The 15,127-nt window shown below is 42.3% G+C and overlaps 4 protein-coding genes across 4 annotated transcripts; 2 read left to right on the top strand and 2 right to left on the bottom strand.

Moving 5' to 3' along the window:
* Positions 1-144: 144 nt before the first annotated feature.
* Positions 145-3,857, bottom strand: MONOS_11495 (putative polynucleotide 5'-hydroxyl-kinase GRC3/NOL9; the record flags this gene model as incomplete). The annotated part of the gene is made up of 1 exon (XM_067864029.1): positions 145-3,857. The coding sequence occupies one exon, from the start codon at positions 3,855-3,857 to the stop codon at positions 279-281; it is 3,579 nt and encodes a 1,192-aa protein (XP_067728614.1). The 3' UTR covers positions 145-278.
* A 928-nt stretch (positions 3,858-4,785) lies between these two features.
* MONOS_11494 (uncharacterized protein) lies at positions 4,786-5,426 on the top strand (the record flags this gene model as incomplete). The annotated part of the gene is made up of 2 exons (XM_067864028.1): positions 4,786-4,809; positions 4,881-5,426. 2 exons carry the CDS (start codon positions 4,786-4,788, stop codon positions 5,424-5,426), a joined length of 570 nt encoding a protein of 189 aa, XP_067728613.1.
* Positions 5,427-5,522: 96 nt separating this feature from the next.
* On the bottom strand, positions 5,523-6,624 carry MONOS_11493 (putative glycoprotease M22 family protein; the record flags this gene model as incomplete). Its single annotated transcript, XM_067864027.1, has 5 exons — positions 5,523-5,818; positions 5,906-6,141; positions 6,193-6,315; positions 6,392-6,488; positions 6,537-6,624. The coding sequence occupies 5 exons, from the start codon at positions 6,622-6,624 to the stop codon at positions 5,523-5,525; spliced, it is 840 nt and encodes a 279-aa protein (XP_067728612.1).
* Positions 6,625-7,015: 391 nt separating this feature from the next.
* MONOS_11492 (putative transcription elongation factor) lies at positions 7,016-15,046 on the top strand. Its single transcript, XM_067864026.1, has one exon. The coding sequence runs from the start codon at positions 7,033-7,035 to the stop codon at positions 14,956-14,958; it is 7,926 nt and encodes a 2,641-aa protein (XP_067728611.1). The 5' UTR covers positions 7,016-7,032; the 3' UTR covers positions 14,959-15,046.
* The last annotated feature ends 81 nt before the right edge of the window (positions 15,047-15,127 follow it).

Below are 15,127 nucleotides of genomic sequence, written 5' to 3'. Positions count from 1 at the left end.
TTATAAGTTTTTATTTATGTTGTCTAAATTGAAGTTTCAACTTATTTTTATGTTTTTATAAATTAGTATGAACTTTTAAATTTTATGTCTTTATGTTTGAATAACCCTTTTGTTTTTGATGAAATAAAAAATATGAAAAGGTCTTTTTGCGATTATCTTCTTTTTTTTTTTTTTTTTGTGAAGTGAAAAACTGAAGTGTTTAACTTTGTTAATTCTGAATGAAATGAAAATTTTTATTATTTTTTCCAAATACTTTCAAATCAACACAAAATAATAATTTACTGTTCAATGTGCTTTAACTTATCTGCGCTAATGTTCCTCCTTCTTTGGCCATGCTTCGATGTTCTGCTCATCGCCTTCTCTCCGACAGTCCAGGAAGCTCCAACACGATCAGGCAGAACATACTTCATTGACAGAAGTGCCGATGTGTTGATTGCCTCAAACATGGTCTGGGCTTCTGGAGAAAATTGCTGGCTGAGTAATTGCGACAGAGGAGGATTAACAGTTGGTATGAAGAGAGGGTCAGGAACAGTTATTGCGCTTTTGATTAGGGAGTCAGTGAACAATACAGCAGAAGGAGAAGGAGTTTGAGTAAAAGAAGTTGTAGAAGCACCAGAGTCATCTTGCTTGGCTGATGAAGCAGCTGAATCAATATATGCTCTGAGGAGAGAAGGACGAGCTAAATGGAAAGTCGAAGATGAGAGCTCGTATCGAAGTGAAATGGCTTGCTCTTTCATCCATAGCAGAAATGGGTTATTGAAGATAGATGGCAGAGAAAGTGATGAAGAATCAGTGTGGTTAAGCCTTGTATCTAAACACATTCTGAATGTGTCAAGAAGAGGAAGAGTGACTGTAAGTGAATTGGATTTTGTGTCTGCTCCACGCACAATTGCGCATGTGATGGGAACACTCTCCAAAACATGCAGTTCCTTTGCTGAGAGTGGCGTGCTTGTGTTGAAAAATGAAGAGGATGGTGAAGATGAAGAGGAGGAAGAAGATGTCAAATTGGATGAAGTGGATAAAATAAAGCGAAGTTCGCTTTTTGAATCATAAAGTGCAAAGCTTCCTGGAATCACAGTCTCTTTGCACTCTTCCCTCCACGCTCTGAAAAGAGTCTTCAAAGCAACACAGGCAGAAGAATTGCATTCAGCTGCAATATCATCGGTTTTTTGCCTTTGTCTGGACAAAACAACCAAAGAGAGAGGCAAAGAACGCTTCAGAAAGTCAGATCGCTTCTCTTCACCCTCAGGCAGATCAGTTTGATTCATCCATATCAAATTTGTTCTGTCGCAGGGAATGTGCAAAGGAGGCTCAAATGAAAGAGCAGAAGGAAGACACAAAGGAAATGACATATGAGAATCATTGGATGCAACAGAAGATTGAGAAGAATCAGATGTTTCAGATTCATTTTTGCTTATTTGAGGATTTATTTTGGCATTGGAAAGCGATGATTCGTTCGCATCTCCAGCAAGCACAGTGTTGCCTTTCTTTCCAATTCCATTCATTGCATTTTTGCTGGTTTCTGTTCTTTCTTCATCTGCCATCTGTGTTGTGTTCTTGAACCAGAGATGGTTCCATCCGCCAAACAGATTCATCCACCGGAGCGCCCTTCCTTCACTTGGTGTGAGATTCCTCGGTGGTTGTGTGTCTGGTCTTGGAGGAAGTACAATCGAACAGGAGTTCAACAGAGCAGAAGGCGACGGATACAAATTGTCTGTCCTCCGATGAAGAAGAGGTACCATCGATGAGTAATAATGCTGAAGGAGCACAGAGTTCTGCTTTTGAGGCGAGGTGAGTGGCATCTGCTGTATCTGGATCAGATCCTGAGCCGACTTCTTTTCATCAGAAGAGTGCAGCTTAATATTGCTAGAACCAGCGAGGTCAGGCCATTCCCAGCCAACCAAAGGCAGCTTCTCTTCAGCTGCAAATTTCCTGATCAGATCCACTTGCTGTATCACCCACTCAGAATCACTCAAATTGTCATTCCCTTTCACTGGAGTCCGTCTGTCGTCTGGCCTCACTTTTTTCACTTGCGTCCAGGTGAGCTGAACAACAAACATCGGACAAGCGTTTGCAATAATAGACATCAGGCAGTGCATTCCCATTCCTTGTACCCATCCGGGGGTGTTGATGATGAGCGGATAGCAATCTTTCATTCCGCCTCTTTGGATTGAAGAGGAAGAGGAAGCTGACTGTTCCGTGGAAGAGGTATCAGATGCTGATGAAGGATTAGCATCAGATGCCTCAAAACGATCCACAGGAGAAGCAGAAGGAGAAACAGGAGAAGGAGTCGGAGATGGAGCAGGAGAAGAAGATTTAAGAACAGAACGCATGACATCATTGCGGCACAGCAGTCTGTAAGTAGTCAGAAGCCGCTTGATGGCATTTACGAACAAAAGAGGGTTTGACACCATTGAGACATCACCAATAAAGACGCTATCAACCACAAAACAGCCGTAATCTCCAGAAACAGCCGAAGTCAGTGCCTTCCACTTGGCAGAGTCTTCTCCATTCTTTTCTGAAGCAGCCTTCTCAAAAAGTGATTTTAGCGAGTTTCCGATCCTGTCGCAGTCATTCTGCTGGAGCGGGTTCACATTCATCCACGGTGGATTCAACAGCGGCTCGAACACAGCGACAAGCGAGACAAAGCCAGGGGCAGTCAAAAGAGGCTGCCCAACATCACAATCGAGCACGAAGACAAACGGAAGCACGTTCAGCAGACTGTTCGCAATGAAGTGTGCCAGCGTGGATTTGCCTGCGTTTTTTGTGCCCATCAGAAGGACAGAATTGGTCGTGGTCAACTTTGGAGTAAAAGGCGGAAGCGCAGCGAGACTCTGCTCTTCAGAGAAGAACGGAGCTTGCGACACATCAGGGACAGTTGACGTGGCTGAGGTGTAAATCAGGTGATGCACAATTGTTTCGATTGGAAGGATCCACTCTTCTGGCATTTGCACCCCTGCATCGCTTCGTGCAGGCGAAATATCCTGCAGTGATACAATGTCCGGAGGAGGAGAATCGACAATGAAGAAATTTTGCAGACCAGTTGGATGCAGAGATTTCTCCAGCTTCTGCGGAATGCGCTGTCGTTTTTGCCGAAGCAGTGCCAAACGGATGCCATCGATATCAGAGCGTGATGGTGATGGTGAAGGAGACGGTGATGGTGACGATGAAGGAAGCGGAGAACGAGAAGGAGACAACAGATTAGATTGCATCCTGCTTTTGCTTTGACGCCGTTTTCCATCTGACAGATGCTCAAGTATTTGAACATCATCGCCAAATTCCTCTCCTCCATCTGCAAAGCTGCTTGAAGACATTTCAAAACTCTCAGAAAATGGATCATAGACGCCAGTCTCACTATTGATTACTTCAATTTCGTCTGAATCATCGTCAATGATAACATAATCATTTATTTCATCATTTCCCTCACTTTCATCAATCACAATAAGATCTTCATTAATATTGTCCACTCCCTCATCTGCTTCAACATCTCTTACGCTTTCTTTTGTTAATTCATCTTGACTTCCTTTGTTCTCTTTTTTTGAGATGTCAGAGTCTGCTCCATCTGTCGATTTGCCTGTGACTTGTTCTGAGAGCTCTTGTAACTCATGTTCTTTTTTTGAATCACTATCATTGTCATTATTACTTTGCGTAACAGATGAATTGCTTGAAAAATCATCTTTCAAAGCATCGCTCATCATTATTTCTGCTGATGTTTGATTTAATTCTTTCCCATCAAAAATTTCATTCACTATTTTCCCACTTTCAACAGTTTTCCCAGATGCGTCTTCAAGCTCAGATTCTTTCATGTGAATTTCCAATTCTGTTTCTTCGATGATTGATTTAGCGCAATGAGCCATATTCTTTTTTCCTAAGTTAATTTGATCAGAAAATTCTGACTGCGAAAGAATTGGAATAATTTTTTTTGTTTTTATTCCGATTATCATTGATTTTGGTACAGAAAACTGATTTAGATATAATGAATCGATAATTTGATCTCTATGCACCTGAATAAGAAATACGGATACAATTTCCTTCTGTTTTATTGATAATTTGCAAGCGGCGTGATCAACAATAAAGCTCAATTGTGCATCATTTTGTTCATCGATATTTTCAAAAAATTTGTCTTTATCGAGCAACTTGCCTTGTCGAACAGATGAAAGAACAGATTCAATTATTAAAAATGGAGAAGATGAAGGACACGATAATTGTATTATTTTTGCTTTATGCGATAAAACAGATCCACAAATTCTGAATGAAAAAATGCAAAAAAGGTAAATTTCAAGAAATTACAAAAATTATTTAACCGTATATATCCTCTAAGAACGTTTAGCCAAATTTTGCCACGAAAAGCAAATCTCTTGAAGCAAAAAATCAAATAATGAATAAAAAATTAACACAGTGCTTTAAAATCAATATGAAATCTATACCGGTTTCTTGCTTGTCAGAAACACTAAGTATGAAGCATTTGAAATGCGTATAATATTTGAAAGAGTTTCCATGAAAAATAAAAGCAAAATTATATTGATCTTATTTGATCAATCAAATTCAAGCAAAAAATCTATCCCATGATGTATTTATTCAAACGTTGATTATGCGAGTTGTTGGTCCACATATTCCAAAACTTCATCAAATAATACTTTTTATAACACACAAAATATAATTGGACGAATTCAGTTGTATAATAATTTTTTTATGATATTTTCCTGCGACTTTTGCAGAAGAATTTTGAAATCAAAAATATGGAATTGTATTTATTTTCATAGCGGCACACTTTTCTGCTAAGAGATGGATTTTATTTTATTTTTGATTGTATGTAGTATCTTTTTTTTTTTAAAGCATGCTAAACTTTTGTTATTTGTTCTCTGTTGAAATTTTTACAGGCTGTATTTATTATGCAATGTATAGCAGATGGACTTTCTAGTTGGAATAATGATAATAGAATTCCGGAAACAGATGCGCCAGTGCTTGATTATGTTCAAGAGAAAACAGAAAATTTTGCTCATAAAGTCACCAGATATTTCAAGAACTTTTTATCCACAAAGGAAAATTCTGATGAATATATGAATCAATGTCAAAGAAAAACATATGCCGAAAAGATGAATCAAAATGAATATGTCCAGAAAAGAAGAGATCTCGCTGAGCAAAATTTGAAAATTGCTGAAGAACAAATGGATGATGCTGAGAATACAACTCCAAAAGATGCATCACATGAAGAAAACAATGATGCACTAAAGCAGCAAACATTTGCTCCCCATCATATTCGTCACATAGATTACGAACATTCTCACAGATATCCTCAAAACGTGAATGGAGATTCAGAAGACAATTTGGCAAACAAAAAAATGATAAAAACATTAGAACATGCTTTAAATTTTGCTTATGCAGAAACGAAAAAGAATAACGTTAGATATCCTCAAAAGCACTGAACAAAAATCTTGCTCTTTTTCATCTTACAGTCGTAAGCTTTTGTATTTATTCTTTAACTAATTTTTCAATAAAACTCGCAACCTAATGACTTCAATTCATTTTTCTATTTTTTGAGTAATTAAATGCGATGCTGCTTCGGGATTGTCAACCTCTTCACTTCCTTGAATTCCAATTTCTCCCATTCGCCATGGTATCTCCATTTCGTCCGTCCTGAAGCGTTGGCGCGTGATGGTCTGTTCAACATCTTCAAAAAGTCCAAATGGAAAGGCAAGTAGTCCTGTGTGTGCAATCATTGCTCCGTTGTCAATGCAATATCGTTCATCCATTGCACATACTCTCCCTCCACGCTGTTCTATCATCTGTTTCATCATTTCATGAAGTCTTTCATTACCTAAAAAAAATTAATAATATTTCAATCGAATAAAATGTCACAAGTTGAGCAATATTAAATTAGGGGAAAAAAAAATGAACGTCATACATGCAACTCCACCAACCATCAATGCATCGGTTGCTCCAACATGTGCAATCGCTCTTTCAGTTACTTCGATAAGCATTGAAAATACTGTTTCTTGGAGAGAATAACATAAATCTTCCTTTGTATATTTTCCCGATGCCAAATTTTCGTCAAGATCCTTTTCAATATATGAAAGAATTCCAGAAAATGACACATCCATCCCTTTTACAACATAAGGAAGTGGAATGTATTTTTTTCCTCTAAAAATTTGAAAGTGCTAAAGAAAAAAAGAAAAGAAAAGAAAGGCAAACTTTTTTGCGAGCTGCTCAATGTTGTATCCTGGTGAAGGATCATTTGAAAGTTGAATATCACGAGCAAATCGATCAAAACAATTTCCAACAGCCATGTCAATCGTCTCTCCAAAAATACGATATCTGTATAAAAAGAAATAAGAGATGAAAATTTAAAAACTTGTATGAATTTCTTTTGAAAAATTTGTATTTTTCAAACTTTCCGTGAGCAAAAGCAATCACTTGTGTATTTCCTCCACTAACATATAGAACAACAGGATTTTCTGTTTTTGTTGCGAATCTACCCATTTCAATATCTATATCATAATTATTATATTCATAGAAATTTAAAAGAAAAGTCAAACGAGCAACGCAATGATTCACAGGAATTATTGGCTTTTTCCAGACTTGTGCCAAAACTCTCACGAACACTGCAACTGTTATAAGGGGCATTGCAATTCCAGGACCTTTTGTATAGCATATGCAATCAATTTGCTTTGGTGTGATGTTGGCTATTTGAAGTGCTTTTTTCGTCAGAGCATATAAATGTGAATTGTGATGAAGAGCTGTTTCTCTCGGCAGAAAACCTGTTCCAGGTGGTGTGATGTAAGTGTCTCTAATATTGGCTAATATCTTTCCATCATCTGTAACAATTCCAACCCCGAGCTTGTTTGCACTCCCTTCAAATCCAATTGCAAATTTCACCACTTTAGGAAAGAAAATTTTATAAAATTCAAAAAATAAATTTAATTTTAACTTTAACAAAGCAAGACAAACTTTTCTTTGTTTGCAAAAAGTCTTTTAAATGAATTTATTTTTATTGCGAAATTATCAGCTAAAAGTTTGGGTATGTGATCAATCATGAGTTCTGATTCTGGAAACAAGGGCCAACCTTTTCGAAGATTAGTCCGTAACATCCGTTCTGGTGATGACGATGATGATATTGATGAAGGAACTTCTATGATTGATGTGAAGCCTTTTATTCAAAAACAGGACATAACCGATGATTATCAGGACGAAGAAGAACTTGAAGCTGATAGCGCACAAAACGATGCAGAACCGGAAAATGATTCATACGTAAAACCAAGAAGTGCGCTAGATGAACTTGAAGACGATGACGAGGAAGAAATGAGAGAGACAGATGAAATTGATGATAAATCAAGAGTTCAAAAACAACCGCATGGAGAAAAAAGATTCAAATCTTCTTCATATTTAGATGAAGAAGCGGAAGAGGATGACGATGATAATGAAGAAGATCTGGACGAAAGTGGCACATATGATCGAAAGACATCATATTCAGATCGCTTACCCTCTCAATCTTCGTATAATCCTGCTGCTTATCGACGTCGGCAATATTACGATGATGAAGATGAAGATTTTAGGCACGAAGCCCTTCAATTGTTTGGTGATGATGATTCATTTGCTCGATCATTATTTCCTGAAGGAATTAAATTAGAATCGACTGTTGCTCCACAATTTCGCAAAAAACGATTACGGGCAAAAGTTGAAGGCGATGCAATTGTAAAGAAAGAAGCCATTCCAGGATCTGAGGAAGAAGAAAGACAAAAGTTAAAATCTCATAGTGTAAAAGGCGAATTTGATGAAGAAGAGCAGGATGAACTTGAAGATGAGGAGGAGGAAGAATATTTATATTCAGAAGGGGAAGTTGAAGAAGAGGAAGAACCAGGAGCTGTTCTGCGGAAAGTGTTTGAGCCGACTGTTGTTGAAGAGCATTATCTGACAGAAGGAGATGAGAAGATAAAAGCACTCAGAATTCCTGAGCGACTGATTCTGCTTCATCTTCGACCTCGTTTTGAGGCAGTGAAAGAGGAAGTTCAAAAGAAGACGCTGGACAATTGGGACAAGCTGAAAGAAAGCCGAATAAACGAATGGAAGGCAAAAAGGATGGAAGAAAAGAAGAAAGCAAAGAAACAAGAAAGAAGGCGCAGGAAGAGAATAGAAAAAGAGCTGTCACGTGTCAAAACAGAGAACGGAGTGAACGGCGCTGAAGAGAACCAGCTTGAAGAGAACGATAATATAAATGAGAATGGAGAAGACGACTTCGACAAAAGCAACAGCAACGCCAATCCCAATGCATCAGCTGAGAATAAAACAGCTGAAGGCAAAGAAGACGGCGTAGAAGCAGAAGTCGAAGTCGAAATAGAGGCAGACATCGAAGCAGACAGAGAAGAGGCGAAGCAAGTGGAGGCTGATGAGAAGCCGCATCCCATTGCAGAGTCGATGGCGACAGTTGCTGACAAGAAAGCCAGGACCGACTTGATGGACACGAAGAATGTGAAGGCTGCAGCAGACGAGGAAGATGAAAGCCAAGCAGCGGATGCACACACATTTGATGATCATGAACTGGAGCAAGATGTTGAAGTCGAAGAGGAAGAAGAGGAGGAAGATGACGATGATGAGTTATTTGAGAAGCAGGATGTGGCAGAGCTGGAAGAAGAGATCAACGAGGAAGTGAAGACATTGGGCGATACCTATTTTCTGTTCGGTAACGAGAGAAGCGAGCTCGATGCATTAGAGGCAGGCGCCATGTCTGAGCCAGTCGATGTGGCCACAAACATCCCTGCCCCTCCTTCTGTTGTGGTGCACTCTGTGCTCAACCGCGACGGTTCAGTGAAGACGTGGGACGAGGCGCTGCTGCACTTTGAGATCCGGCCGGAGGAGCTGCGCCACGAGGCCGAGTGGATTGAGCGCAACTACTTCACACTGGGCTGTGCCTACCCTGTCTATGACACCCTCCACGAGCTGCCGGCAGACGCTGAGAAAGTCGGCATCAGCGAGACAGCTGAGGCTGTTGGGTGCAGCGGCGGAAGCACCAGCAGCAGCAGCTCTTATGACAGAGACATGGACAGCCGCTCGTCAGGCAGAGGGAAAGAGAAGCCTTCTCTGGGGCAGGATCTCTTTGGCACCAGCACCGTTCCTCCTCCTGAGACAGACCTGACTCGCTCCACACTTGTGGCGCCAGCCAGCTCTGCAGCAGCAACGCACTCGTCTTCTATGTTCTTTTTGCCTTCTACAGCACCTGCATCCACAAGCAGACAACGCATTTCACTCAGCTCCATTTCACAATCTTCGAATTCTTCATCATCTTCATCCAATTCATCATCTTTCACTTCGTCCTCTTCATCTTCCTCCTCCTCCTCCTCCTCATCATCATCATCATCTTCTTCTTCTTCAGCACCAACTTCCTCCTCCTCTTCGTCTACCACCACATTTGTGGATGTTGTCACTCACATTCTGCATCTCATGCTGAACGAGCATTTGGAGGTGTCGCTGATTTGCCGGCATCACAAGTCAATGTTCGCCCCCTTTTTGGCAGAGGTCGACGTGTGGGCGATTGAAAGGGCAGACATCTCGTTTGTGCTGTGGATGGCACAGAAGCAGAAGGCCGTGCGCTCGCTGAACATGATCAAAGAGACTGCGGAGCGGCTGTTGGCATTCAAAGAGAACAGACGGTTTGAGAGGAAAGAAGACTCAGAGCAGCAATTTGGTGGAGAAGGAGCGAGTGAAGGAAGGAAAACAGGAGCGAAGGGGAACATGACGATGGAAGAGCTATACAACAGAGGAGAAGGAATGGAAGATGACGAGGAAGACGGAGATTATCATCCTGAACACAGGCCAGATGAAAAGCTTGGTGTAAAGGCAGATGCAGAAAAGGTTGAGCGTGCACCGTCTCCTTTGGCAAAGAATGACCCCAATGCAGAAGCATCAACCTCTTCTTCCTCATCGTCGTCATCTTCCTCCTCTTCTTCTTCTGATAATTCTACAAGTTCCTCCACCGCTTCCTCGTCTGAGTCATTCACTCCGCTGAAGAAGCCACACATCATCCACGACATCATCGCTGAGTTGAATGAGCTGTCATCTTATCTTCAGCACAATCTCTCCTTGTCCACAGCAGAGTGCATAAGCGATGTGCAAATGCAGCTGCGGTGCATTCGGGAGGAGCTGCTGGCTGTGGTTGAGAAGGAGTCGATGGACTGGCTTCATCAGGTGATGGAGTGGAAGGAGAAAGCACGAAAAGCACAGAGAGCTGCTGTGCAAGCAGAGGAGAACGCAGAATTGCACGACAGCCAAATTGAGATTGAGACGGCAATCACTCAGACAACATCCAGTGAGGCCGGCGCTGGAGCTGACAGCGCGTTTGGTTTCTTCGCCGGAAACGAGCAGGAGAAGCAGTGCTATTCGCCTGAGAACATCGAAAGGGTGAATGAGATGTTCAGAGAGATGCAGGAGGAGCTGTCTGCCTCGCGTGGTGTGGTTGCTTCTCGCAGTGCAGCAGCCAGCATGCCACGCGGAGGCAAAACAGGCTCAAACGAGAGTGTTCTCAGACAAACACCTGCAATGCTGGTTAAGATGGGCATTGGGCTATATCCATTCACACTCGGACTGAAAGCGAATGATGTTGGTGTGAATGTGGAGATGGGCATGAGGCTGATTAAGCCAACGCTCCCAACAAAAAGCGAGTTCAAAGCTGACAATGATGAAAATACTAATGAAGCTGATGCTCCTCGTCCGCTTGGCTCTGAAATGGACAACAAACAGTCAGAACGCAAAGAAAGCTCAGACGCTGTCCTTACGCCAGATGAAGTTGCAGATCTGTTTCTGTCTGAATACAAGCTGGGCAGTTACACTCCATCTGACGGTAAGTTTCCTTCTGTGGGCAGTCCCGATGAGGCTCTTGTGGATGAGCTGCGCCGGCAGATATTTGAAGACAAGAAAAGTGTTCTCGATGCCATTCAGTCGCTTGCTGTCAGCAGGCTTTCGAGCATCGCGTCTATCCGCAACGTGATCAGAGAATCCATCGTGCCTCATGTGACAGTCAGCGTCATCCCCACACAGAAAGGGTCGATGCTGATGAATGACGATCCCCTCCACCCACTCTACGCGCGCCTGTGGTGTCTTGACCGCAAGCCGATTCGCCTCATCGACTGCAGCGACGAGACATTTGCGCTGTTTGTGAAGGCAAGACAAGAAGGACTGATCAAATGTGTGATGGCACTAACTGACGAAGGGAAGCTGAATGTAATCAAAAAGCTGAGGGCATCGAGTGGAATGGATGAAAAAGATGAGTCTGCACAAAAAAGAGAGGAGAATGCAAAAGCTGAAGAGAATGAAAATGTTAAAAAGGAGAAAGAAATTAGCGAGACTAGCTCTTCTTCTTCTTCTTCTACAACCACAACTGCATCAAATGATGGATGGGGAAGCGATCCTTCTGAAGTATCTTCTTCTCCCTCTTCTTCTTTTGATGACTCATGGGATCAGCCTGTAGTTTCATCTTCAGCAGCAGATAATAAATCAAGCAGTTCAGACTGGGGAAGTTCAGATTCATTTTCTGCGTCGTTGCCATCTGCTTCTTCGTCTAAGCCCCAATCAACTTCTCCTTCATCTCCTTCTTCTGAATGGTCTTCTCTTCTCTTCTCTGTTCTCTGCAAATCATTCCTGAGCAATATTCTTCCCTCACTTCTCACTGAAATTTTCAACAAGCGCGTCTCTCTTTCCAAGCGTTCAATTGCATCTGCCTGTGGAGATCTTCTGTTTATGAAGCTTGTGGATGCACCATACTCACAAATACAGGAGTCTCTCAGTGCTGACGGAAAAAGCAATGCACACGACCGCATCTGCTCATTGGTATGTGACCCAACACCTTCTGTACCTGCTGTTGTGTCTCTGAATCGGAATGGCGAGGCGATGGGGCACATGCTGCTCAACGGACTAAATGGGCGAAGACCGCCGCTTGAGGAGATAAATGCATTTATGTCTGCCATCACTGAGCGCATTCCTGTACAGAATCCGACAACATCCGCAAACAGCGCCCATGCACTCACTCCGATTGCAAAGACTATTCAGAACAAGCCATATCTTATTGCACTCAACACACTGCGCATATTCCTCCTTCGCCACACGCCAAACGTGTTGCTTGTGTCTGGAAGCGACAACAAGCTGAGGTTTATTATGGACGACATCACCCGAATGATCCAGCAGATGAAAGCAGAGTGCCCTGAGCCTCGTCAAAGCGCAAGCAGTGCGCCACGAGAAAGCGACTATCCATATCTCACTCCAATTGATGCCAAGCCGCAGATTAACGATCGCTATGGAAGCAATCGCTCTGGCTACTCGTCTGGTTTGGGTTCAGATGGCTCGTCTGATGGCTTGAAAAAACAGTTCACGATTCCTCCACGACTGACAAAGGAATGCCTCGTAAAGATGATTACTGCAAATGTTGGGCGAGCATTTGTTGGGTCAAACAGAGCAAAACAGGAATTCAATAACATCACTGGCAAGAAAGACTCACCAAGCACTTCAGTACCTTCTGCAGTTCAAGAATCATCTCAATCAAAAGCACTTGCAGCGTCTTTTTGCCTGCAGATTGCTGTTTCGTTGGGAAGACATTACATCTCACCATTCTTCGAGATTGCTGCTTTATTGGCAGATGCTCGTTTGAACGATGCTGAATTTAAGGCACTCCAGCAGACGCGATCATCTGAGAGCGAGTTCTTCAACGAAGGCAGTGCAAATGCTATCCACACAACAATCTCTGCACTTAACAGATTATCTCTTCATCCACTTCAGCAGCTGGCAGACACGCCGAACCTGCTCAACTTCACTTCACAGTCTCTTCGCCGTGCCGCCTCGCTGATTTCTCTGCAACCTCTGGCAACCCTGTTGAAGCCGCATCTTTCGCCGGCGCTTGAGTTTGCAGCTGGAATGGGACCGCGTCGCGTGCGAATGATGGCTGCACTTCTGAACAAAAACAGCTCGATGAATTCGATGCGAGGAGATGGCGCAGGAGGACGAGGAAGAGAGGACGAGGACGAAGAGGAAATGGACGATGAAATGGAATCAGAGGAAGACGATACAAATCTTGACGAAGAAGAAAGAGAAAGGAAAAGAGAGGAAAGAGAGCAGAGGGAAGCAGAGAAGAGGAGAAGGAAGCAGAAGAGAGAGCAAGCTCTCAAACAGAAAAAGAACTCACTACCAGCAAGCGACCTGTATGATCAGCTCTGGGTAGATCCCCGTTTCCACTCGTCTGCTCTGCAAACAGCTTCAATGACTGCTTCTGCAACTTCATTTGGAGCAAACGAAATGCAGAGCCAGTTCGGGACAGTCTATCGTGAGGCAGGAACTCCAAACAAGAAGCAACCAATCAGCAGCATGTCGTTGTTCTACATGATGAATGCGTCTGAAGGGAATAGGCTGACTTTGCGCCCAGGCTCGGCAGTTTTTGTGCGGTGTGTGGGTGAGACTCGGAACGGGAATGGATTCAACTTCAGGTTCGACAATGGGCTTCCAGCGTATTTGAAGATGGATCCACTGCGTGCAAAAGAAGAGGCAAAAAGAAAGCAGCAGATGATAATGCAGTCGCGAAACAGCGGCAGGCCTGTGGCTGCGGATCCAATTGAACCTGGATGGACAGCAGAAGGGCTGCCTATTCCGAACAGGCACCAGAAGATGTATATTTCATTTATGGATTTCGAAAGAAGCAGCATTTCTCTGTGCAAGCGGGAGATGGTAGAAATGAAGTCACGAACTGTTCAAAGAGATTTGTATTACAATGCATCACTTGATACATGGAAGGAAAAGAGACAACAACAAGAATCAACTCTGTTGAATGCAAAAGTTCTTCCTTCAACAAGCAAATCACCCTCACAGCCATTCAGTGCACCTCTTTCGTCTGCGTCGACTGATGTTACTCAGTTGCAAGCGATCAATCAAAAGAAGAAAAGAGATGAAATTCAACAAGCACTTCAGAAACGTCATGTTGATCATCCATCTTATCATCAGTTTAATAAAACGCAGGCCGAAGAATATTTGGCAAAAGAATGTGGTGGAAAAGCAGGAAGCTTTGTATTCCGTCCTTCACTTCGATTTGAGGACAGACTAATTGCATCGTTTCTTTTAAGTGATGGAGGAACCGCAACACATCTTGAAATTATGGAGAAGGACAAGCCAAATCCATTTGCAGTGGGGAAGCATCTGGCTGTTGGCTCGCTTGTGATGGATTCTCTGAACCAAGTTGCTGCAAAAGTGATCAAGCCGCTTGTAACACTATCGCAAATGATATATAAGCATAGCTCTTATGTGTCTTCATCCATGTCTGGAAATAGCGGAAGGGTTATTTCAGCTGAGGTTACAGACACACTTTTCAAAAAGAAAGAGGAAAAACCAATGACAATACCATATGCAATTAGTGCATCATCTTCTGGGGAAGCTGGACAATTCACATTTTATTATCTTCCTATGGATACCATTCAAACAGAAGTTATGAAATTAACTCCTCGAGGAATCAAAATGATGGGGAAAACATTTAATACTGTTGATGAAGCCATATCATTTTTCAAGAGTTCGTACAAGGAAAAGCGGATGAAGGAAGAGAAGGCAAAAGATGAAGAAGAGAAAAAGAGGAGAGAAGAAGAAAGACGCAGGGAAGCAGCAAGAGCAGAACAGAGAGAAAGAGAGAGGCAGATGATGAGTTATTCTCGGAGTGGGTATTCAAATTATCCTCAATCTGCTGCAGCTTCATACTCATCTGCATATCCACCCTATCCTTATTCTTCGTCTTATCAACAGCCATCCAGCTATTCTCAATCTTATCCTTCATCTGCTGCCTCGTATCCTCCATCATCGACTCAATCAGGATACTATCAAAGTCAAGACCCTTATGGCTATTCTGACAGAAATCAGCAATACCCATCATCAAGCCATAGAAGCGATCATTCTCAGAAATCTCAAACCGGTTCATCGTGGAACAGTGATCATGATGTGTGGTAACCTTTTCAAAACAGAATAATTACAGAACTTTCAATTTGTTCCATTATTATTTTCATTTCAAATTTGTATTGGAAAGATTTATTGTTATTCAAATAATAATACCAAAAGCTTGTGAAATTTCATCTAACACTCAATCAAAAAGAAAGAAAAGAAAAGAAAATCGAAAGAA

The sequence above is a fragment of the Monocercomonoides exilis genome (assembly GCF_001643675.1).
Source record: "Monocercomonoides exilis strain PA203 chromosome Unknown scaffold19-1596985, whole genome shotgun sequence".
In the NCBI taxonomy this organism is placed as follows: Eukaryota; Preaxostyla; order Oxymonadida; family Polymastigidae; genus Monocercomonoides; species Monocercomonoides exilis.
Note: the sequence above shows the minus strand (reverse complement) of the source record. Positions and strands in the feature narration are given on the sequence as shown.

Excerpts from the sequence above, each read along its gene's own strand:
- MONOS_11492 (XM_067864026.1), top strand. The coding sequence starts at position 7,033 with ATGAGTTCTGATTCTGGAAACAAGGGCCAACCTTTTCGAAGATTAGTC.